Source organism: Rutilus rutilus, assembly GCF_951802725.1.
Source record: "Rutilus rutilus genome assembly, chromosome: 18".
Taxonomy (NCBI): domain Eukaryota; kingdom Metazoa; phylum Chordata; class Actinopteri; order Cypriniformes; family Leuciscidae; genus Rutilus; species Rutilus rutilus.
The window spans coordinates 23,806,870-23,832,729 of NC_140231.1; the positions used below are offsets into that span (position 1 = coordinate 23,806,870).

The following is a 25,860-nucleotide window of genomic DNA, read 5'->3' on the forward strand; positions in this document are numbered from 1 at the left end:
TCGGAGCGGGACGAGTAGGACCGGAGGGTTTACATTGGTGCCATGACCCGGATGGGAGTGAGGTTTAGGGGGTTGAGTGTAACGGAGGTAAAACGCACTCCCATGATCTCAAGAGGTGGACTAGAGTCCCGCTCGGAGTGGGGCGAGTAGGATTGGAGGGGTTACATGTGTTGTGACACATGTAACCCCTCCAATCCTACTCGCCCCCACTCCGAACGGGACTCTAGTCCACCTCAGGACTGCATAGCCACAGACCAATCAGAGTGTCTGACCCCTGTCCACTGTCGAAAGCGCCTACAATGGGTATGCAATCGTTGGAACTGGATCTTGGAGCAGTGCAAGAAGGCTGCCTGGTTCGATGAGTCCTGTTTTCTTTTACATCATGTGGACGGCTGTGTATGTGTGCAAATGAAATGCTAATGCATCCCCACTGTCTATGCAAATAAACTGACTACTACTTATATTCATTTCTGTGCTTAGTAGAGAGCTTGACAGGGCACTATTAAAAAGTATGGTATATAGCCTATAAATAGGATATAAACCCTAGATGGAGAATTTGAACTTATTGAACTTGCATTTTTAATCAGGTCCTTCCTTTCTATCTTTTCTCACAATGATCATCATAATCCTGGTGTCACTCATGGAATGCCTATTTATTCTTGATTATTCTCTTGATATGTTAGGTGGCAAAACAGGAAACTAGCTTGCTGCTTGACAGTCATTTTCTGAAAAGATGTGATCATCGATTTCAATTTCATTTAAGCCATTTTATATATATATATATATATATATATATATATATATATATTAAATACTCTCAAAAATCTAGTGATCCCTACATTTAAACAGAACAGAATTTTTATTTTTTTTACTCTGTAAATTGTAATGTATGGAAGTGAACGAAATACTTAAACTACTCCATGCAACAACAACAACAAATCTTCAAAAAACAAAGTAAAATAAATGTAGGCTATTTTAAATTAATCCATAAAATTTACCTCATCGAACAAATTTTAAAGAAAAAAATAGATCTGATGATAATAGCCTACTAAATAGACCATTTCGGAGTAGACAACAGTTCGTTTTGAATGGTGAGGAGGAAATTAAACAGTAGAACATGTCAATATGTATTGTGAAAATACAGAAGAAAGAGTAGGCCTAGTGTTATTACAAGAAATGAGGAAGGAGTCAATTATTTTATCTCATTGAATCCAGAACAACAAGTAATAATACATTGTTCACATTTTTGGAGAATACAGGTCTAAACAGGAAACAGTTTTTTGTTGCTGTTGTTTTTCTTGTCCATCCTCTTCTGGCTTGGGGAGTCATGAGCAGAAGCCAGAGGAGCTGAACATGCAACGCTAATGGCAAGCCATTTTAGCTTAAAATGTTCCTAGAGTTACTCGTCATAATTGTATTTTTACTAGTAACAAATCTTTTCCTTTTTTTTAAGATCTCTCTAATTTATAAATGCAATTTCAATGAGTAACGCTGGCAACATTTTAAGCTAAGACCTGCCATATGCGCTGGCTGAAGCGATGGCTCTCGTTGGCCATGGGAGGATGGGGAGTAGGCCTAGTTAGAGTCTTTGGATCATGCTAACAGTAGGTGTCGGTAATCCGCCAAAAAACTGAAGAAGAAGAAGACTTTACAGTTACGTAACTTGCAGCTACGTGTGTTGGCAGAAAAACAGTGGTAACAAGTGAAGTAAGACAGGCGATATCCAAGGAATACGTGTGAATAAAAGCCTAAATTAAACCTGTTCATCATATAAGCGATCGTGTCTGTTCATCATATAAATCGATCGATTAGCTTGATGATCTTGTAATAAAAAAATGTAAGCGTCAAAGTGGTAGTTGCACGGAAGGACAGAAATCTCTCTATTTTCAATAAAAATATCTTCATTTGTGTTCTGAAGATGAACAAAAGTCTTTCAGGTTTGGAACAACATGTATATGATGATAGAATTTTAATTTTTGGGTGAATACCCTTTAAAGGAATTAGGGATGCTGAAGTGTCTCAGCTGAAGGAAATAATCCATTATTTATCAACTTTAATATATCAGACACATTTTCTTATTGGGATGATAACAATAACATTAAAAATGAACATATATAGGCCGAAAACCGATATGGTGGCCGATATATCATGCATCACTTGGGGATTGTACACCCACTGTGCAAAAAAAAAAACATTATCTGGAAAAAAAGGAGAAGTGAAAATAAAGAAAAAGCTTTTTTGCTTTACCAAAGGAAGTTCTTTAGCATTTACTTTCTGTTGATATCAGCAAAAACAGTCTAATGCTCAGGGGTGAATTCACAAGAGATGCACCACTTTTGCACATGCTATTTCAGCACAACAACCTTTTTTCACTAACCATCTAGAATCTAGCTTGACCAAATGCAAGAAAAAAAAAAGAAAAAAAAACTTTTTGGCTGCAGTTATTCATCAAATGATAGTCAAGCACATTTTCTGAATGTTGAAGAGCTATTTATTTTAGGTGTTTGGATCGCTGGGGTCCCAGTAGAATATGCCGGATCACAAGCCTTCAAAACCGCAAGATGAGAAATTGCAACATGCAAAATTAGTCAAGCTCTAATTTATTTTGGGGTTGTTTTAATCATTTGCATGATTCCTTCTGTGAATCAGGTGCAAAAGCAACCCAGGCAGCACATGCAAATTCATTCCTGGTAATTATTGCATACGTTGCTCTCAACAAAAAGTTTTGCTTCTCTATCTATCTTGATAGATACTTCAACTTGAACTTGAACTAAAGACATGGACGATCCAGTGAGTTTGATTTTGATTCTGATTTTGCTCAGAGAGAATATTTTTGTCAACAATTAACAAGTGTATGTTCCTTTACTTTTCAATATTTTTTATATTTTTATGAACTGGGTAAATGTATTTGGGCTCCTTCACTTTGCTCCAATAAAATTCACATTTTGTCTCATTATGTTAATGACATGTCTCATAAACAAAAGAACAAGTGTTGACCTAAAAGAGTACTGGCATCAAACCCTAAAACTTTTTTTGGCAAAGAATTGCACTTCATGCTGGCTAATAACTATAAACAACACAATAAAAAGTGCATTTTCAAAGAATACTTCATACTCAAAGTAACTTTTTCCCAAAAAATTCACCAATGCAAAAGTCTCAACAGTATAAAAATAAGATAATTTCACTGCAGTTTTAGACGCTTTCTTAAAAGTATCTCTTCTAAACATTCCATAAGAACAGGATCCACTTTTGGATCTACTTTATTAGCAAACCAGTGGCCGTAGTTTAGGAGCCATCTGAGCTCAGCAGTACCATAAATACACACTCCTCGCACATGGTCTCCAGTGCACGGTGGGTAAAGATTTTTTTCTAAATATGACCACTTCACTAGGCGAGTTTTACTTATCAGTTCTGAGATTTCAGGATCAGATCTTGGCACCTCACCTGGTACTCCAGGCACACGAACCAGAGTCGCCCAGAAATGTTCGTCAGGTGAGTATGTGTCCTCAGACCAAGCCAAGAAATCCCTGGCTAGAAAACTCCAGTGAACAAAAACCACAAATTCCCTTGAGAGAGTAAAGTATGCGCTGCCCACAAACATTTCAATGTTGTAAGGTGGTGGAGATTTCTCCTCAGAAGTGGTGACTGGTGTTTCATAGTACTCAGAATTGTTATTTTTCAGGATATGATGAACACTCCAGCGCCATTTCTTTCCTTCAGGCCGTTTGCTCTCCACCATGTTCCTGCCTTTCAACTCCTTTAGATCCGACACCAGCTCAGCGTTTGTCCGCAGTGGAAAATCCTGACCACACAGGTTGATGACATACTTCCACTTTACCTCAGAATCAAGCAGGTCAGACAGGCAATTCAGATCCGCTTTGAGTCGTGAGATGCCTGCATACTGCACCCTCTCCAGTTTAGAGGCAATGAAGACGTTGGGGATGCAGCGGGCCAGACCTTTCATTGCTGAAATAAAGTCAGCTGAGGACTTCAGATCATAATGTATGCAATATATGTTATGCGGCATATAAATGGCCCTGAGTATGCGCTCCACAAGAGCTGCATCCTGGTGAACAACCAAAGAGTAAGCAAGAGGAAATTCACGCTCAAATTCAGTGCCTTGAATCGCATCATAGCCGTGTGTCGCAAACTGATCACAACTAGAGGTGGCATCAGCGATAGTCTGGTCAGTTGCTGATACGTAGGTTTTTTGCTTGCGGATGGCTAAAGTTTTGCCCACTTCCACTGGTTCCATTTCATATATTGCTGTGCAATTAATGCCATATTGTACCGTAAGCCGTGGCCTCTCAGAAACTCTTGTTTTCTTTCCTCCGCCTTTATTTACTCTTGAAAAAGTGATCGTAAAAAAACATATAAGTACTAGTGTTACAAAGATAAATATGGCAGTTCTCAGTTTGAGGTGAAGCCAAAAACTTCTCATTCTGTAGAAAGAAATGAAAGCCCATGTTAGTAAAATTCATGCAACTTTAACCAATGAATTTGATCTTGTGTATATGCTATATGTGAGGTCATACCTTTGCAATGCTTTGAGGTATTAAGAAATATCCTCTGAGCGAACATGACCATGAGTTTGGTGAGCATGAGCAGTGCCACCTGTTGCCATAAAAATAGAATAAAAAATATTATAACTTTGGTATAAACTTAAGCTTCAAGTCTTCAAATTTTCCAGAATGATTGAAGAGTGTTATGCATATATCCAGGTTGAATGGATTTACATGATGTTTACATTTTGGTAACCCACTCCAGGCTACGTTGTTTCAGGCCGGCTTTTAGTCTGTGAATAACTTGGACTGCGTTTGTAACTATTTTATTGGCACAGAAGAAATATAGGCTACTAACTGTATTTTTTTTCTTAGCACTTGTTTTTTTAGACACCTGAAGCGCATTCTTAAGTCTTAAAAGTCCTGTTTAAGGCAATAAACAAAAACAAATTATGAGAAACTTAAATTAACAAATAACAAAGTACATTATGGCCGGGGTAAAAGGAGGGAGCCCATATCGCGTGTGAAGATTCTGTTCCCACATGTTATAAAACTGGTAGCCACAAGAAAAGGATGTCGTTCCCTCAACATATTAAGTCGTAGCCACGAGAAACGGATATCGTTCCCTCAACATATTAAGTCGTGGCCACAAGAAACGGATGTCGTTCGCTCAACATATGATCTCGTGCCCACGAGATATTATGACGTTCCCACGACTTAATATCACGTTCCCACGAGTTTATATGTTGTGGCCACGACAAAACTAAGTGAACCGAACATGTCCCCTCCCAGTCACCGTACACAAGAACACAAGAAGGCATATCGAGAAATATGAAGGTAAAAGAGTAGCAAAACTTGAGAGCAAGTAGGCACTCGCCACTGAGATGCAAGTGCACAAGTTAGCTTGCACTAATATATCGCGAAAAGAGTAGCAAAAGTCAAGTGGTGAAATTTGAAATTGCAGTGACAGATTTGAGAAGTTGCAAGTGCCTAATTGAGGTTGTACTGCGAATGTGAATGTAAGAATAAATGCAAATATATATTACAAGTTTGTGTCTGTCATTGTATTTCTGTGAATGGCATTTTACGCATTTGTGACTACTTGTCTGCAGCTTCAAATTCAGAATACAGGTTTGTGACTATTGTCTGCGAGTGCAAATTTCAACATTCAACTTCAGATTTTTATTTTACATGTTTTCACATTGGAGCTCTGAGTGTAAATGTTCACGTACAAGTACGAATATTTATTGTATAAGTTCTCAAATTCACATCTACATGCTCTCGAGTTTTGCTACTCTTTCACCTTCATAGAGAAACGGCTAGCCATTCAATTATGTAGCCTAAACAAGATGAATGGCGATTGTAAGTAAGTCCGCCTTTGATGTTCCTCGGAAGAAAGATAGTCGTACGGGCTTGGAACGACATAAGGGTGAGTAGGCTACCCTTACGAAAAATAAGTTTATTCAAGTGTTCTATTAGTATACTTCAATTAAACTAAAAATAAGGTCTCAAAAATATACTTTATGTACTTCTCAGAAATATACTTAAAATTACACTTAAGTGTACTTGACTTATACTGAGAGAAAAGTCCAAGTATATTTGTATTTGTATTTGTCCAAGTATTGCTCAGATCACCTGAATTCACCCAAGAAAATATATAGTTTAATGTGAATGATTATCATCGAGTGTTGTACATGTTGGTATCATTTGAAATGTCTCAGTGCGACTGGTACAAATGTCTCATTTCCAAATAAGTAAAACAAAAGGTAATAAGGTTTTTAAGAGTTTAGGGATAACTGGCACACAAAGGAAGGTGGTCTCCTGGCAAATGGTCTCACACCCCCAAAAGGTGTAACCTCTGAATGCAAATTTCAATTGTTAGAAGATGTTTCCATGTGAAAGAGGTTCTGTCTATATAATGGAATGCAACGAGAAGATCGGGGCCTTTTTGTAACTCAAGTTGGCCCATGACTCTTACTTAAAAATCAGATCTCAAGGCTAAGCTAAAAACTATGTCCATGTGTCTCCCAAAACGCTTAACAGTGTATTGGCTTTGTTGCAACAAACTAGTAACACGTGATGAGAATGACCAAAGGAAAATTCTCACGAAAAGGATTCGTTTGTAAACGATCGGAAAACATGTAATTGGATAAACGAAAAGACAAGTCAATGCATTTGTTTATGAAAAGCAAGGTTGAGAAAAACAGGATGATATGATGCGCAGGTTAAAAATCAGATCTCAAGGCTAAGCTAAATGCTATGTCCATGTGTCTCCCAAAACGCTTAACAGTGATCGGACTAAAAAGCATGTTTGCAATGATTCTGTTTGGATTTTCAAATTTGTAGTTGTGCTTAACACATTGTGCTCATAGAACACACTTTATAGTTGTTTGTGCTACTATAAAAAACAGGCTACTTTTTCATGTATAATGTTGGGTTTGCATCTCTTCTCTTTATTCCAGAGCATTTGATGTTTGTATCGATTATCTTTGAATTGATTATGAAATTGGCATGATACATTTACCTGACATAATAAATTGTTACATTTGATTATTCTAACTGACTTTGACATTATTTTCATTAAAGAGTTAAAAGGAATAGTCAAACATTCGCTCACATTTAATGATGCACAGATATCATTAAAACCTTTTCATTTATGGAGTCAGATGAAATAACGAGAGAATACACATTCAAATGTATTGCATTTAACAAAAAAATACTTTGCCTCGAGAAAAGACAGTAACACGTAGAGACCTTCAGTGCTGGTCGGATGCCGGACTTTGGGCCGATCGAGCGCGAGCCTTACAAGTGGTGACCTCGACGTGATCTCGCAACACAGGCGAGCAACGTCCTTTCCAGCAAAGTATTGGGATTTTGAAATCAACAAGAGGTTTGAACATCTTCTCTTTCTTCCGGCGTTGTGGTAAGTCAATTCTTTTTGCCTTTTTAGAAGTGCTAAGACAAAATCAGCCATTGTTGTATTGGCTTTGTTGCAACAAACTAGTAACACGTGATGAGAATGAACAAATGAAGGATTCGTTTGTAAACGATCGGAAAACATGTAATTGGATAAACGAAAAGACAAGTCAATGCATTTGTTTATGAAAAGCAAGGTTGAGAAAAACAGGATGATATGATGCGCAGGTTAAAAATCAGATCTCAAGGCTAAGCTAAATGCTATGTCCATGTGTCTCCCAAAACGCATGTTTGCAATGATTCTGTTTGGATTTTCAAATTTGTAGTTGTGCTTAACACATTGTGCTCATAGAACACACTTTATAGTTGTTTGTGCTACTACAATGTGCACATAGGCTAGATAAGTTTATTCTTTAAAACACATGATTGCTTTACTGTAAGTGTTGTATTAAACACTTAGGTAAAAGGTTGTAGATACCATGCATTCTAGGCCACGTGTCTTGTGTAAACTGGATTAAACTCTGCAATTATTTTTCCCAAGTATTAACAAATTGCTTATGTTACCGCAATTTTTGCGCCAGATTTGTACGGGGTTTGCAAAGACAGGTTAATTTCCGTTTAGAAGAGCAAAATGCTGCTTGACCAACCTAAATTTGGGTACGTCTGTTTTACCTGTTTTAATTTAGCGTTACTTCAGATAAGTGTACGTGGGACTGACACCACGGGCTTGGACAATTCAAAGCCATTATAAGAGAAGTAAAGTTGGTCGACGAACGTCTTTAATGGTGGCCAAAACCTCTACTGAGGTAAAATGATTAAATTAAATTCAGGTAGATGCACTTCCATGGGGGCTATACCAAAATATCTTTGATTGTGTACGTGTGAATACGGCAAGTCTCAGGTATGTAGCCAAATACCTCTGTGTAGTGACCGAAACTAGCGGTTTGTGATCGTGAGACCAATGTTAAACAGAAAACGGGAGGACCTCTGAGCGACATAGTTTCCTAATCTAAAACAGGTAAAATATAAAGTAAAGAGTAAATAGAATAATCAAACGTTAAAATTGCCACTTTGCCTTCATATAGTCTTTAAAAAGACTAGATGAAACGAAAAGGCATTTGAAATGTAACAAAGAAAAAAAAAGAGCGAATGTGCATCTCATCAGCCCTGAACCAAAAACCTTTTCATATTCAAATGTATTGACATGAGAATGAGCAGAGATTTGACCATGCGTTTAGCATGTGCTGGCGGTTCATTGAGTGTTAACAACAACAAGAGTCCCTCATTGGCTTTCAGCCTGACCTTTGTTGTACATACAATGCGCCAGTACAGCTGCGACTACAGGGCCAAAAAAAAAAAAACGTCTTTTGAAAAACGAACACTTTGACAAATAAGTTGTTCCAGAGACTCTTAAGAGACTAGAAACAATATTATTTAATTTACATTCTTAAATATAATATAATTGTATTATAACTCGAATTATAATATACATTATATTATAATCACCAAGCAGGGCATTAATTGGAGAAGTGTGACATTAATCCTTAAAATTCAATTTCATTGGTGTGCTACCCAGTGCCAAAGGGGGAGGGGGTGTGCTTTTATTTTTTGCCTTTAAAAAACACAGCTAGGAGTGCCTACAAGTGTAGCACAGGTAGCAAACCAAATCATCTTTGACTGGGGTGCACTGTAGCGACAATGAGAAGGAACCAACCACCAACTAATCTTCTTCCAGAAAATTAATTCAAACTTTCCACTTCCCGCCGAACAAGGGGAAAGATTTGTTCAGAACGTCTCATGATCATCATCAATCTTTGCCACCAGTCTGGCTATTTAAAAGAGCCCCCCCAGCACTAACGAAATAACTGGTCAATGCTAGCTTTGTTTCCGAATACTGACTGGTTAAGAGAAAGACAGAGACCAAGGTCCCACACAGAGTCCTCACATTCCAGGGTCAAATCACCCATCCCGGCGTCAGAGAGTCTGCAAAAGACCCTTCTAATGGCCAAAACTAACGGAAGAACTTGTCAATGTGAGGGTTTTTTTAAAAGAATGATTTGGTTCAGAGATGGCACAACTGATACAGCAGATGCTGCTGGACATTCCTGACCCCTCCCCCGTGGGGACCCCTGAATGACCAAAAAGAGTTCTCTTCTGAGAGATTTGACCCATAACAATACATAAAATCATTCAAGAACAATTTTCAATGGACTTATGATCAGACATCACGCAATTACAGAATTCTATGTTGTTTTTACGTGTGTTGTTTCACCTCTGTGTGTTTAATATGCCTTGATCCCATATAATTCATGTAATCGTTATAACTATGAGGTGTGTGAATGAAAGTGTGTACTGTTTCATATTAATACTATCTTACAAACACAACTAGCAAGATGGCTTGATTGAAATCTGTGTAAAATGTTTTGTATTCGTATAATAGTAATGATGTCTAAACTGTGGCCTCTGTACTCTCTGCCAGAGCTTGGAAAGTAAGGAGATCCCAGATAATGCATGATTTACGAGGAGACAAACAAAGCCAGTGTCTAATTGGTCCGATCTCTTCAGGAGGGGGTACAAACTTTGAGTTTAAAATCTTAGACACGAAACAAAGCTCTCTCTCTATTTCTCTCTCTCTGTGCTGCTCTATCTCTGTGCTCTCGCTCTCTGGGTTCACCCTCAAGAAACGCTCTGCTATCACTCTCAAGAGAGATGGGCAGAAAAAGATGAAGATCTCAACCAGACTAGCAACCATGTAGACCGCAGAGACAAAGAACCCAAATTAAGATCAGAAGAACGGGTTCAACAGCTTTATCAAGCCATCTTACTACTCTCGTCTAAATTTTCTTTTCTTTTCTAAGTTTTCCTTTATTTTCCGTTGTGAGCCTCGGTTCTAAGTTAAGTTTTGCGGCAAAGTTTCTTCTGCAAAGCCAGCTTCAAACAAAGACTTTCACTCCGCCAGCACACCACGTGACTGGCCGCCCCAGACATCAGGCACGAGGAGACCAGCCAAACGGACCGGGAAAACCCCTTTTACGCAGACAAAGGGAATCCCCAAAGCAAAGACAAGCAAGTACCTCCAGACTAAAAGCTGAACTGGTATATTGATATAAATTTAATAACCTGCCTAAAACGATAGAAGGGTTAAATTAATGTTTGATGGTTCATTCAGGTTGTGTCTTATAAGTGCATAGAAACTTGGGATTTCATCATCTCACTCTTAAACTCACTCTTAAAACTTAACCTTTCCTTACTCTTTTTCCTTCTGCAACTCGTATGAATGTGTGTGCGTGTGTTCGTGTTAGATATTAGTTTTATGTGTTAGAATAATCAATAAAGTCATGTTTGTATTTTAAAGAGAAGTATTACTTGTTATGTGCTTAAGTAATTTATTGTCTTGAACTTCGATCTAAGTTACCTATGCTTTTACCCTTGATTTATTTCTTAATTTACTGTTAGCTGGAGATTATACTTTCTTGGCCAGGAAGATATTATATTTCCTAGAGTTAATAATTGTTTATGCTTTCTGTTCATTGGATGAACTGATAAAATGATCATACTATTGATTCTGCTACGGTAAATTCTGAAAATAATTAAATGATTCATTATTGATCATACTTCATTATGAATAATAATTAATTATATTTATACGTGGGCGTATAAACGCTACAACCAACTAAAATTTTATCTGATCAGAGAAGTGAATTTACAAGGAGGGTGTGAAATGATAAACATCAGACAGAAGTACGACAGGTCACAAGAGATCTGCACTAACTAAATGTGTGAACCACACCATAAAACAGCAAATGCTAAGCAGGCAACCCACAGAACTGACTGTAATGAGAGCAACTTGAAGTAAAGCCATGAGCATTGACCCATTGGAACTCATGACACTACGAGTGATAAAAACTCAGATTAATCTCTAATGCTCATATGACACAGCAGACTGTGAAGGCTGAACTGCAAGAGCAGCTTTAGGTGTCACACACTGCACTGAAACAACAGCAATAATTCAGACTTGGTCAATGAAACTTGGTTTCATGTGACAACTGGAACTAAAATTGCAATGGACATGATAATGGAGCAAGTAAAAGACTTGACAGTACAGTACAGTACAGTAGCCTATTAAATATACTTTTTTTTACATAGGTTTTCATATACAGTCTTATGAAACTTACATTGTTTGAAAATATTGATTAGAATATTGATATAAAACAGATATGTTTCTAATTCTGCGTATCTGAATTTTTGTGTAGGCTAGTCCACTGGTAGTGTATAGGAATTTAATCTAATTCTACTTTTCCCCATTGACTGAATTTTCCAGCTATCCATGTTTTCACTGTTATACAATAGGAGGCGCTATGACACATCTTCTAGTATAGAATCTCCGGATCAAAACACAGGATTGCCACGAGTGTGAATTGCCGCGAGTGTGAAGCGCTGCCTCTATCAACCCTGTGGGCTAGACAGGCGGCCTTCTCTACAAAGTCCGCTTCCCCGATGCTTACTGTTGGGCCGCGCCGTAAAAAGCGCCGCTCACAGAGGCCACCGGAACCTGCCGTGAAAGAGCCCTCGCCGGCGGTGTCCCCGCGAGCCTCTTTCTCGGAGTCCTAAGCCTATAAATACCCATCGCCCAGGTTGCACTATGATTTCAGTCGACTGGAAGCGAACCATAATGCAGCACAAGCACGGCAGGTTACGCAACACTCGTTCCCTCTCTAGAGAGAACCGAGGTTACATTAGTAACCGAGTGTCGTTCTCTTATGAGAGTACTCTCGTGTTGCGTAAGTTTAGCTCACGCTACGGGAACCCCATGTAAAACGCCGTGCGTGCGAAATTCTTCCGGGGGCGCGGCTCTGCTGCTGACCCAGTGTCTCACCTGTCTGTCTCGTGTTCTGTGATTTTTTGTTGTTTTAAGTGATTGAGTCCGCATTCTCTTTGTGGCAAAATGAAGTTTAGCGTTGGTATGTTACTTTGGCTGGCTGTGTGCCTTCTCACCCCCAATTTCCACCGGCTGCGTTACGGCTCCGGCACGGCGGCGGAGTCAATAGGTTTCCATTAAAGTCAATGAGTGTATTTCCACTGAATGCGGTACAGCTGCGTTCCGACTCCGGCGATCCGCAGCCCTCCGGAGCAGATACGCAGAGCTTCTATTTTTGCCGGATGCCGGAGAGCTCCACAGCAATTCAGCACTTATATCGCGCGATCATACGTGAATTTGCGAGATCTCGTGGGTCCTTGTGACTTCAGCTGTTAGTCATGACCGCAGCCGTTCCGCAACAAATACGGACCTGGTGGGTATTGACGGACGACGGAACACGGAGCTGTCACGCAGCGGAGCCGTTCCGCAGCCGTTCCGCATCTGGTGGAAATTGGGGGTCAGTGGTTTAATCGCCGAAGTATGGAGTTTATATGGAAACGCCGGAATCCTTACCTACACGCGGGACCAGCTGTTGTCATTCAGACACTCAATCAAACCGGAGGACTCTGGTCTGGAGCTGCTGGTCAAGTATCCGCAACTCAAAAACATCGGAACGCGAAAAGGGACTAAAATAAAGAAAAGAGGATCAAGAGGAGGAGTGAGAGAAAGACTGAGGAGGCGCGGCAGCAGACATCCCCTACCGGTAATAACTTTCTCTAATGTTCGCTCTTTGAGCAACAAGATGAATGAACTGATCGCTAAAGTTCAATATGATAATGAGTTCCGACAGAGTAATCTCATCTGTTTTACGGAAAGCTGGTTGAAAGAGGAGACGTCAGACCCCAACTTGCCGTGTTATACAATTATTCGGGCTGATAGAGACATTAATTCGTCTCGGAAATCTATTGGCGGTGGTTTGTGTGTCTATATGGACACACGCTGGGCTACCCAGTACACCGTCCGGGAACGTGTGTGTACACATGACTACGAAATCCTGGTTGTCTCATTTCGCCCCTTTTATCTCCCGAGGGAGTTTGGACAGATCACTATTATATTGGCCTATGTACCTGGGCCGGACTTTGTGGGAGCTGCAGCCAGGATAGCAGAGAGCTACAACACCGCCCTGTCCCGTGCAGTCAGTCAACCCGTCCTGTTACTCGGGGACTTTAATTCCTGTGACCTGTCTGATCATCTACCCACTTTACATCAATATGTGGACTGTCCCACCCGCCTGGCACGTACCCTAATTAAGTGCTATGGTAACATACTAGATGCCTATAAATCCATCTGCAGGCCTGCTTTGGGGAAATCTGACCATAATGTCGTCCACCTAATTCCACGTTACAGGGCTAAGCTGAGACGGGAAAAGACTGTGATTAAGGAAATTAAGATCTGGACTGAGGACTGTATGGAGGAGATGAAATGCGCGCTGGAGACTACTGACTGGTTATTTCTTAAAGGAGAACTCGGTAACTCTAGCAAACTCTACTCACTTCTTCGCTGATTTTCCCTTTTGTTGTCGCATGTTTTCCCCACGAGCTCCCCCTACAGCTGTGGGGGGGCGTATATTTCACAACACGGTCGTAAAAAACTCACTTGCGGCGGCCTCCTCCCCCTCTCTACCGCTGCTCATGTGCGTTTGTTTTGATCGGAGCAAGCCAACTGTATCGTGTGGCGCTATGTCTACCGAGGTGGGTAATCTGGTAATACATCATACATGCGTGTTTGTTTATGTCGAATTGCCGTAAAGCAATTTGTGTTTCGCGCTCGTTCTCATTCTCGTTCTCGCTTCTCACGAGACTTCCAATTTCTATCTTGCCGGGACGGTAGTCCCCAAGTTGCAAGGTTGGTTTTCCGCCTGGGAACGCTGGGGGGAGCGGGGAAAGTCACCAATATCACCAGAACAGGTTGTTTAACCATCCAAATGATTTCTAGACAGTTTTATTACGTTAAAAAAGTTACCAAGTTCTCCTTTAACTCATGTGACACACCTCATGAATTAATTGACACTTTTACATCCTATCTGTTGTTTAATGAAAGTAAAATCACTCGAACTAAAATTGTTAGAATATTTCCTAATAACAATTTATGGATGTCTAGTGATCTAAAGGAATGTATTCGTGAGAAAAAACATGCTTTTAAAAATGGTAATATTGAGTTACTCAAGGAAAAAAGAAGCGAACCAAGATCGAAACTGAGCAAAGCAAAAATAGAATATAAGGATAAAGTTGAATGTCAGTATTTCTCAGGAAATGCCAAGAAAGCATGGGAAGGTTTAAATGTGATGATGGGTCGGGAAACTAAGCAAAACCGTACCCCCCTGTCACACTCCTCTCCATCTTTTGCAAATGATCTAAATGTCTTTTTCAGTCGTTTTGACAAAAATGATTTTAGTGCCGAACGTGATAGTGTGTGTAGGTCTATTTCGGGATATGTCCCTATTACACTGAATGAACATGATATTATAGCCAGCCTGTCCAGTATTAAGCCCAACTCAGCCCCGGGGCCAGATGGCCTGAGAGGGAGAGTTTTAAAAGAAAATGTCCATGAACTAAAAGGTATTGTGCTGGAGTTATTCCAGTACTTGCTTAATTCTTTAACAATGCCCAAATTATGGAAAATGTCCTATATTGTGCCTATCCCTAAAAAACCTGGAGCCACTGAACTAAAAGATTTTAGGCCCATTGCCCTTACTTCCATCTTAGGAAAATGTTTTGAGAGAGTTATAAGCAAACATATTACAGCATCAGTTTCTAACAGCTTAGATCATCTCCAGTTTGCTTACAAAAGTCTGAGGGGAACCGATGACGCAACTGTCAGTATGTTTCACACCCTGGCAAAGCACCTTCAAGCCCCCTCCCACCTTGCTAGGGCCCTGTTTATCGATTTTACATCTGCTTTTAACAGCATGCAGATCCACATCTTGCTGCAGAGACTTATCGATATAGGAGTAAATGGTGGTATTATCCACCTTGTAAGGGACTTCCTCTCTGACCGCCCTCAACAGGTTCTGGTTAATAATACTCAGTCTGACATCCTTGTGCTGAACACTGGCGCCCCGCAAGGGACTATACTATCCCCATTACTCTTCTCCATTTATACAAACGAATTCCAATTAGATCGGGAAAATTTTCGTTTGTTCAAGTATGCAGATGATATGGCCCTGGTTGCTTTATTAAAGAGGGGGGACATAGTCGGAGAGGAAGTATATAGAGCACATGTGTCATCTCTCCAGAAATGGTGCGATGAAAGTTCCTTAGAGATAAATGTAACAAAAACAAAGGAACTTGTCTTTCATGAAAAGGACCCTGTGCAGCCCCTTATAATTAGGGGACAAATTGTAGTGGTAGTAGAAAAGTTCAAATACCTCGGTACATATATTGATTTTAATCTAAATTTCTGTGAAAACACAGACTACATTTTTAAAACCTGTAACCAACATCTCCATCTACTGCGCAAGCTCAACTCCTTCAGAGTGAGCAAGCACATTATGGAAACAGTCTATAAGAATCTGATAGAGAGTATTCTAACGTTTAACATGGCGATGTGGTATGGTAATTTAAACGTAAAAGGGAGAAGTAAGCTGCAGAGAATAGTAAACCTCGCCTCAAAAATCATAGGGACAAGTCAGAAGCAATTAAGTTCCTCGTACGAGGAAGTTCTCAGGAAAAAAGCTTTTAAAATAGCAAACGATCCCTCTCATCCACTCAATAGGGAGTTTGAACTTCTCCCCTCTGGCAGACGTTATAAAGTACCTAGGGCAAACGTAATATTTTTAAAAATTATTTTATTCCTAATGCAATTCGGACGTTGAACAACACGTCCCGTTGATGTATTGTAATGTAATTGCTACTGCTGTGCTGCATTTTGCCCTGAAGACGTCTGTGTGTTAGTCTTGTTGTTTTTGTTGTTGTTGGTTTGATTGTTGTTTTTATGAGACCGAAGGCAAATTTCCACATCGTGGACAATAAAATGAAAATGAATGAATTCCCATACTAATGTCCCAAGGGCAGTATACCCGGGGATCATGTAAAAATGGAATAGACGCGTAAGCGGCAGAACGGGGAGGGACGACTCGGTATATGAAGATTAAGTTAAGGCAATATATGAACCTTGAAACTGCATAGGCCCACAGGACGCTTGCAACATGTCAACGGTCTGAACGAACTAGGTTGGTCAGGCGCGTTAATGTAGCATAATTAGACTGAGAACAGCCTATCCTGTAAGGCGGGCACTTCTAGGTTATAGAACCTTACAAATGTAGACGGGGAGGCCCAGCCTTCCGCCATACAAATGTCTTGAAGTGAGACCCCACTTGTCCAAGCCCACGACGAGGCCATGCCTCTAGTTGAGTGGGCCCTAACACCCAAAGGGCAATCCAAGCCCTTGGATGCATAAGCCGACACAATAGCGCCAACTATCCATCTGGACAGGGTCTGTTTCGAGATGGCTAGCCCTTTAACGCGGCCACCGAAGGAAACAAAAAGCTGCTCTGTCTGCCTGAAGGCAGCAGAACGTTCTGGATGAGTGTGACACACAGAGAGGGTAGTGTTTACGTGTAGGGGTGGGCACTGTGTAGTGGGCACATTTCCTACATTCAGAACACCTTCGGCCTGGGCCGGAATATGACCAGACATAATGCTCTTTTTGAGATTTATGTGGGTCGCCATGAGAACGGCGTTGTGTGCAGGCGAGCGAGTTGAGAAACCGGCTCGTTGGCTGCTGAATACACTCTTCAAATCACCTCTGCTGAGGGGACTGAGAGAGCGGGTCGTGCCGATTTCGATGGCGGTCTGGCCGCAGCGGGACTTAGCCATCGGCGCCTTCCTAGGGGGGCTAGGTAGACTTGGGAGGCTCAAAGTTCGGCGCGAGCTTGGGCCTGGGACCCCGGGCGGGAGGCGGTCTGCGACGGCTAGAGGAGTGCGAGCGCTGACATTCATCCCGAGCCTGGCGACGATGAGAGGCAGGCGGCGGCGGCGGTGGGGGCGCTGGTTTCCGAGTGGGCGGCTGCTTCTTAGCGTGACTCGCTACAGAACTGGAGCGTCATGGCAGGAAGTGTCTCATGGCCTGAGACGCCCTCTGTACCTCGGAAAAATGCTCCGCGAAGCCCTTCACCGAGGGACCGAAGAGACTGACATGTCAGACAGCGTAAGCCACAGGTGACGTTCCGTGACGGTGAGGGCGGCCATGTTACGTCCAATGGCCTGGGCGGCGGTCTTAGTAGCTCTGAGAGCCAAGTCCGTCGCGCTCCTCAAGTCCGTTACATGCTCCGAAGTCGGGCCAGCCTCATCCAGGGAGCAGAGAAGGTTGGCCTGATGTATCTGGAGGACTGCCATGGTGTGTAACGCGGATGCAGCTTGACCAGCGGCAGCATACGCGCGGCCGATCAGCACTGAAGTGGTCCGGCAGGCTTTAGTGGGTAGAGTTGACTTGGAACGCCATCCCGCAGAGGGTGGACACAAGTGCGTAGCAACCGCTTCCTCGACCCATGTCCTTGGCGCCGTCAACCGCGGAGAGCACCGAAGACACAGAGGATCTCAGCCTGGCCGAAAACGGAGCTCCCCACGACTTGGAGAGCTCGTTGTGCAGTTCAGGGAGGAAAGGAGCAGGCCTCAGAACAGGCGAAGAGCGGCGTCCACGAAGAAAGCAGCCATCCAGCCTGTTGGGCGCGGGCTCCTGGGGCACGGTCCAATCTAGGCCGAGGTCCTCCACAGCCTTCGTAAGGAGGCGGAGAAGCTCAGCATCAATCGAAGCCCTCACGCTGGACTCCGGGACGGATCCCGACCATTCCTCGCTCCCGGACGCGAGGAGGGAACAGCTGTCATCCTCCATGACACCCCCGTCCAACTCGTCAGGCAGACGTGAAGGAGACGGGGGACTCCGAGAAAGAGGCTCGCGGGGACGCCGCTGGCGGGGGCTCTTTCACGGCAGGTTCCGGTGGCCTCTGTGAGCGGCGCATCGGGGAAGCGGACTTTGTAGAGAAGGCCGCCTGTCGAGCCCGCAGGGTCGATAGAGGCAGCGCTTCACACTCGCGGCAGCCACCGTCAGCGAGCGCGAGGTCCGCGTGGTCCTGGCCCAGGCAGGAAACGCACAGCACGTGGCGGTCCCCATCACTGAGCGTGGCTCGGCACGAGCCGCAGGACATGGAAGGCATTTATAAATGTCGGCTCTTTCAGAGAAAAAACGTGTGTGTTCGCCGCTGCGAAAGCAGTGAAAGGATATGGGCGCCGGATAGAGCAGCAGGCACGGCGAGTGAAGGCGGCGAATAATCCAGCCGGCGTCCTCGTCTCAAGCTCGTCCCGCTGAGTGCTGTTCGACGGCGCAGCTTCTTCTTCTCAGTAGATCCAGCGAAGAGAATCGTTCGCTGAAAGGAGACGAAATCATAGTGCAACCTGGGCGATGGGTATTTATAGGCTTAGGCCACACCCATTCTGGCGGGTCATGACGTAGCGCAGGGAAGGCTTCCCATTGGCGCTGGAGTCATGCCCGACGCACTGATAGGTTGCAGCAGTTGCTGCAGTGCAGCCAATGGGCTGCACCTGAAAATAGTCCCCAGCTCAGTAACTTCCAACGTGACCGGGACTAAGTTTGTCTAACCTATTTTCAGGCGCTGCATCATATCATTACGCCTGCTGGACTCATGGTACGGCAGCAAAGTTTCTTGATTATTACGCAGGAATGAGAGTATAGTTCCTAGCCATATCAGCCTAGAAAATCGCAACTTTACATTTTCCGTCTGTCTTCTAGTACTTCTACACGATGTAACTACAGAAGAGTCAAGTTTTAAATAGGAAAAATATCGAAACTCTTTGGTCATTTTTTTGAGAGAGATGCTAATGGTCTTGTCCAATTCAATGATCTATGCTAAGCTATGCTAAAAGTGGTACTGCCAGACCCGGAGATCGGCTGAATGGATTCGAAAACGGTAAAACTCAACTGTTTAACTCTGGGGGAGTTGTAAAATGAGCCTATTTCCAAAAAAAGTGGAGTATCCCACTTGAGATATCTTGGGATGAAATCATGACCTTATGATTATAGTAACCGTAGCTGACACATGGGAGTAATATTACATTTTTTACAATTCCACCTTGGGGCTCTGAAGAATTTCTTGTGTAAATGTACATCTGAATACATAAAATATGTGTTTTAGAGTGGATAGTGTTGTATACTTTGTTTTCTACCTGACAAATTGAACTGTAAAGTGAAAATCTTGTACATGATTTATTTTGTATTCAGTGTTTTCAGTTTTCAGTGTTTTTGCTTTTATTTATAGGATAGTAGCAGACAGCGGGCAAGAAGTGAAGAGGAAGTGATGGCATCGGAATGGACCTCGAGCTGGGACTCTGTCGGAGCACTGCACAAGGCTGTCACATTTTATTGAGAATTTAAAAACTTTTTTTTTACTGTACATTTTAAATATTAAATGTTTAATTTAACCCTCTGGGCTTCTTCATAAATGGGTCACACTTAAGGCCTCATTATACTTCTGCGTCGGACCTACGCCGGAGCCTATACGCCGTAGGCAACGTGTTGGTTTTAATTTATACTTCTGTGTCGTTGTCCGCGTTGACGCTTACCTAGGGAGCGTGTGAAACCCCGAGGGAGGGGTTCTGGCAGACCAATCACAGCGCTTGTGTCCGCGTAGAATTGACGCGTTGTTACATTTTTGGAGAGGTGCACGTCAGGGTACGCCGTAGGGTACGCGCGCTACACACAGCCTACGACGTAGCTACGGCGGCAGTTCGACGCAGAAGCATAAAACAGGCTTTAGCTTCCTCCCGGTCAAAAACGGACGAAGCCTTAAAATTTTACTTTATTTTTTCCCAGGATAACCAATCAAATATATTTTTGTTCTATAATATTTTCTGATTATTATTTAGAATTTTTAGAGTTTTTTTATGATACTTTGCTTTAATTATATAATTTTTATGAGCTATTTTTTCCATTAGAATTATTATTATTTTTTTATTTTTTTAATAAATGCAACATTTCACATCAAAATAGAGTGCAGGCCTAAAAATGGAACAGCACAAATTATATATAATTTTTTGATACAGCTTTTTAATGCATTTAATTACATTTATTAACTCCTAAAGAGTGCTGAGTAATCCCTCTAAAACCGAGTGTACCGCCAGCAGACGCCACCTAGCTGCGAAAATATTCATTACCATATTTTTTAAAAATCTTGCCTTGATTAACACAAAGTTGATGTCTTTTGAAAGCTTAGAGTCTGAACTTTACAGTGAATGTATCCACTTTGAAAAACTCGTAAGTATTGCTGAGTTATTTGCTGATAAATAGAATTTCTTTTTTTTCATAATCTATAAAATAATGTCAAAAACATCATACAGCTCATGAAACATTCACAGATCATTGAAAATGGCACTTCATTTTTTACAGCATATTATTACAATTAAAATGAGCCCAAAATTAACATAATCTATTGCTTTTATGACAAGATATTCTTCATGGAGAAAAAATTGCCCATGAGGGGGTGTCAAAGACTGTACAAAAAGGCTATCTCTTTTACAAATGCTGTAACTTTTGATTCCTTTGTCCAAAAATATTTTTTTTTTATCCAGATGCAGCTAACATGTAGGGGGACTTCACTAAAAAAAGAATTTTCCTCCTACCTTATTTCCTTCCTGAGTTATTCCATGACAAATAAGAAAGATATGCAAAATCATAATAAAAATTATATATATATATTGTCTTTTATCCGCAGTTTCTCTGCAGGACAATGTCCAAATGTAATGTAATTTATATTTTCAAAAAATGTAAAAAGAGTTCTTTCAAACGATACCTACCTTTTGACTCTCCTTGCTATAGTTTTGGAGTTATGAGTATGTAATTTTTATATAGTTTGGAGCAAAATTTGCTGTTTCAGTCTTACCAGTTAATTTCTCTGTGTGTGTGTGTGTTTGTGTGTGTGGGTGTGTGTGTGTGGGGGGGGGGGAGGGTGTCTTATTTGCACTCTTGATGTTTTAGAGTGTCACCCCTTCATTGCTGTGCACTTTTTTTTCTGCACAGTGGCTGATTTGTAGTTTGTACCACCAAAAGTTTCTCTGAGTTTCATTTCATCGATTGTTATTAAGGATGTAGCACTGTCTGATCATTTCTGTATTTTCTTTGATATATTGATCTCTCCTGCCATTGAAGCTAGATCTGTGTCTGTCAAGAAGAGATGCTTAAATGAGAACACTAGTGTCCTATTTATGAAGGCTATATCTTTAACACCAAGCATATCTGCAGACTCTGTTGATTTTCTCCTTGATTCTTTTAACTCAAAAGTTAAAGGTGTAATTGATGATATTGCTCCTGTTAAAGTCAGGAAGAAGAGTGGCAGACAAAAAGCACCTTGGAGAAACTCAACAGCAGTGCAAAATATGAAAAGACAATGCAGAAAAGCAGAGCGCATGTGGCGGAAGACAAAACTTGTAGTCCATTATGACATCTACAAAGACAGCCTTCATGCTTCAATATGGAACTAGGCAAAGCTAGACAGACTTTCTTCTCAAATATTATAAACAGCAATTTAAACAACACACGCACTCTTTTTGCTACTGTAGAGAGACTGACAAACCCCCCAAGCCAGATTCCCAGTGAAATGCTCTCAGACAACAAGTGCAGTGGAGTTTGCTTCTTTCTTCTCTGAGAAAATCAATAATATCAGAAAGGTGATCAGCACATCCTTGAGTTGCACTGGGGTCAGACAGATCAAACCACCTGAGAAAGTAGTTACTATGTCTGATTTCAAAGAAATTGATGGCAAAATTTTGGAAGAAACCGTACAGCACCTTAAAACATCAACCTGCGCTCTTGACACACTTCCCACATCGTTTTTCAAAAGTGTGTTAAACAGTCTAGAAGCAGATCTTCTAGAAGTGGTAAATGCTTCACTTCTCTCTGGGAGTTTTCCAAACTCCCTAAAAACTGCAGTTGTCAAGCCCCTCCTGAAAAAGAGCAATCTGGATAAGACCATATTAAGCAACTATAGACCGATCTCAAATCTTCCTTTCATAGGCAAGATCATTGAAAAAGTTGTCTTCAATCAGCTGAACAAATTCTTATGCTCGAATGGATACTTTGACAATTTTCAATCTGGTTTCCGACCGCACCACAGCACAGAGACAGCGCTCATAAAGATAATAAACGATATTCGCTTAAATACTGATTCAGGCAAATTATCAGTGCTGGTACTACTCGACTTCAGTGCTGCATTTGACACTGTCGATCACAACATACTTCTGGACAGGCTGGAAAACTGGGTGGGGCTTTCTGGGATAGTCCTAAAATGGTTCAGGTCATACTTAGATGGGAGAGGTTATTATGTGAGTATAGGAGACCATAAGTCTGAGTGGACATCCATGACATGCAGAGTCCCTCAAGGCTCAATTCTTGCGCCACTCCTGTTCAACCTGTATATGCTCCCAATGAGCCAAATAATGAGAAAGAACCAAATTGCTTACCACAGCTATGCAGACGACACACAGCTCTACTTAGCCCTATCGCCTAACGATTACAGCCCCATTGACTCCCTGTGCCAATGCATTGATGAAGTTAACAGTTGGATGTGTCAAAACTTTCTTCAGTTAAACAAAGACAAAACTGAAGTCATTGCGTTTGGAAACAAAGATGAAGTTCTCAAGGTGAACGCATACCTTCACTCTAGGGGTCAAACAACTAAACATCAAGTCAGGAATCTTGGTGTGATACTAGAGTCAGACCTTAGTTTCAGTAGTCATGTCAAAGCTATAACTAAATCAGCAATATATCATCTGAAAAATATAGCAAGAATAAGATGCTTTGTTTCCAGACAAGACTTCGAGAAACTTGTGCATGCTTTCATCACCAGCAGGGTGGATTATTGTAATGGACTCCTCACTGGCCTTCCCAAAAAGACCATAAGACAGTTGCAGCTCATACAGAACGCTGCCGCCAGGATTCTGAGCAGAACCAGAAAATATGAACATATCACACCAGTCCTCAGGTCTTTACACTGGCTCCCAGTTAAATTTAGGATTGATTTTAAAGTATTATTACTGGTATATAAATCATTCAGTGGCCTAGGACCTCAATACATTGCAGATATGCTCACTGAATATAAACCCAACAGATCACTCAGATCATTAGGATCATATCAGCTAGAAATACCAAGGGTTCACTCTAAGCATGGCGAATCTGCTTTTAGCTATTATGCCAGCCGCAGCTGGAACCAGCTTCCAGAGGAGATCAGATGTGCTCCTACTGTAGTCACATTCAAATCCAGACTCAAAACACTTCTGTTTAGCTGTGCATTTACTGAATGAGCACTGTGCCACTGTTCGTCCGACTGTTTGTAGCCTACTGTATTTTATTTTTTATTTTCTAAACTGTTTTAATTATTCTTATTTCTTTTTATTATTTTAATTTTTTCTATGTAAAGCACTTTGAATTGCCATTGTGTATGAAATGTGCTATATAAATAAACTTGCCTTGCCTTGCCTTGAGTTTTCGTATTTCCCATTCATTTCCTATGTCGGTCATTTTTGACCGGGAGGAAGCTAAGTGTGACAATTTTTTTTACGACCCTTTAACATATCCGAATCATGTCCATGATTTTTTTGTGTGTTCACATAGCTAATACAACAAAAGTCACCAAGTGTTATCCCATTCCGATGAAGCAAAAAAAAAATTCAAAATTCAAAATGTATACGTTTTCGGTCATTTTTGACCGAAGAAGCCCAGAGGGTTAAGGGTTACTGTAATTGAACAAAAACTGTCTTTAAATATTCTGTCTTTAATGTTTACTTCTACAGGTTTTTAACATTAGCCTACTTCGAAAACGCTGCAATTTAAAGTTTGAGATGGTTTTCATCTGTTTTAGAAAGTATTTTTAGACTTTTGTTTTTTCAGAATAAAACTTTTTACCATCTTGAGCATCTGTTAACTCATTATTTAATGTGTTTAATTAAGCCATTGCTGCCAGTCATTTGACAGTTAACAATTTTTAGTGTACAGTATGGACAGTTAATCACAAATTCAGTCAGCATTGTCATGATTCATGTTCCAACTGCAAACTAGGCTGTAATTGAATGTACAATTGTATTATCCCATGACGTCACGATATCAACGTTGATTCAAATTGAAGCATAATTATATTTGCTGTTCTCCCACGGCGACACAACAGCCCATTTGAGGTAGGCTAAACTGTATGTAGCTAGTAGGCTATATTTGATCGAATTCTCACGTTTATAAATGCAGAAAGTCAAGTAAATTTGTAAGTTTGTGCAAATGAATGTAGTAGGTTATTTATGACTGCTTAACCTACATTTCTTTACATGAAACGTTACTACAGAAAAGTGTAAGCGGATTTGACTAAATTATAACATTAGTGAAACTTACTATGCAGTTACATCGACGTCCTCCGCAAACATGGAAGTGAGAGTCTGAGCTGTAGTTCTGGTGAAAATAATAATAATAAAATGTTAATTCCACAAATTTAACAAAGGATTTACATAAATCCAAGACAGTGCAGCCCAGAGAAAAGTATAGGCTAAGTGCATGCATGTTACAAAATCCACTCGGTTTGCTGATACTGGCAGACACACACTGCTTCTCTATTTCAAATCTATTTTAAACACAGACATACAGCAATAAATTCCCGAACGATGAGATACACGTGAGTTCAGAAAAGTCCATTGCCATATGAAGACATGACGTTGATATTATAAAGAAATAACATTTATCTTTGATACGTTTTGCCCAAAGACAGTCTATGCCTTATCTATAAACAGCATGCAGTAAGCTGGAAAATATCCAGCCAATAAAGTATTTTGCCTTAACTCACCTCTTTCGCAAGAATGCAAGCTATCAAATGACTATCACACATCTGTTTTTGCTTATGACGGAGTTAATGCATGAGAAATAAAAGTGATGTTCGAAGAGTTTGAGCAGTTCATGCCGAGTGATTGTTTTCACGTCCCTCCTACTTACTGTAGCCTAACCACATATGGCTTACTTCATTAACTAGCCTAAAAATGTGGGGGAATATACACAAGTATCTTGCCTAGCTAAACAGTTTCAGTGTTGACTTTTTTAAGAACTGTTGTTAATGTATTACTTTACATCTGGTGGCAGTGGGACAATGTATTTGGATTTGTTAAACCCAGAGGATGTGCAACATGTTATGGGCCAAATGGTGGAAATAATATCAATTTACATAACAAATAATAAGGGAAATACTGTGACCAACTTCATCCTCATTGTTAATAGTTGTGTTTTTATTGACACACACACACACACACACACACACACACACACACACACACACACACACACACACACACACACACACACACACACACACACACTCCATATATATAATTTTTATACTATACAAACTGTATATTCTATCCCCTACCTCTGTATAGGGTTCACACACACACACACACACACACACAGGGACCAAGATCAAAGATAAAAAATTTCTGGTATTCGGGTATAACTGAACCACACACACGAAATACTGTTCCATTTTCGAAG

The 25,860-nt window shown here is 40.9% G+C and overlaps 2 protein-coding genes across 3 annotated transcripts in view; both read right to left on the reverse strand.

Annotated features, from left to right (window-relative positions):
• Nucleotides 1-24,989, reverse strand: part of LOC311277828 (beta-1,3-galactosyl-O-glycosyl-glycoprotein beta-1,6-N-acetylglucosaminyltransferase 4-like) — a 35,237-nt gene extending 10,248 nt beyond the window's left edge. Inside the window, exons 1-2 of the mRNA XM_084388266.1 lie at nt 24,968-24,989; nt 24,721-24,777 (exon numbers count right to left, since the gene is read on the reverse strand). The gene's annotated coding sequence lies outside the window, so the exon portion shown is untranslated. The remainder of the gene's footprint in view (nt 1-24,720; nt 24,778-24,967) is intronic.
• LOC311277827 (beta-1,3-galactosyl-O-glycosyl-glycoprotein beta-1,6-N-acetylglucosaminyltransferase 4-like) lies at nt 842-25,247 on the reverse strand. Of its 2 annotated transcripts, none has more exons than XM_084388264.1 (4): nt 25,166-25,247; nt 24,721-24,777; nt 4,536-4,614; nt 842-4,442 (listed from the first exon to the last, which is right to left on the reverse strand). In XM_084388264.1, the coding sequence occupies exon 4, from the start codon at nt 4,439-4,441 to the stop codon at nt 3,182-3,184; it is 1,260 nt and encodes a 419-aa protein (XP_084244390.1). In that variant the 5' UTR covers nt 4,442; nt 4,536-4,614; nt 24,721-24,777; nt 25,166-25,247; the 3' UTR covers nt 842-3,181. The 2 variants fall into 2 exon arrangements, with proteins under 2 accessions (XP_084244390.1, XP_084244391.1); XM_084388265.1 differs by lacking the exon at nt 25,166-25,247 and adding an exon at nt 24,968-25,033.
• Nucleotides 25,248-25,860: the final 613 nt, after the last annotated feature.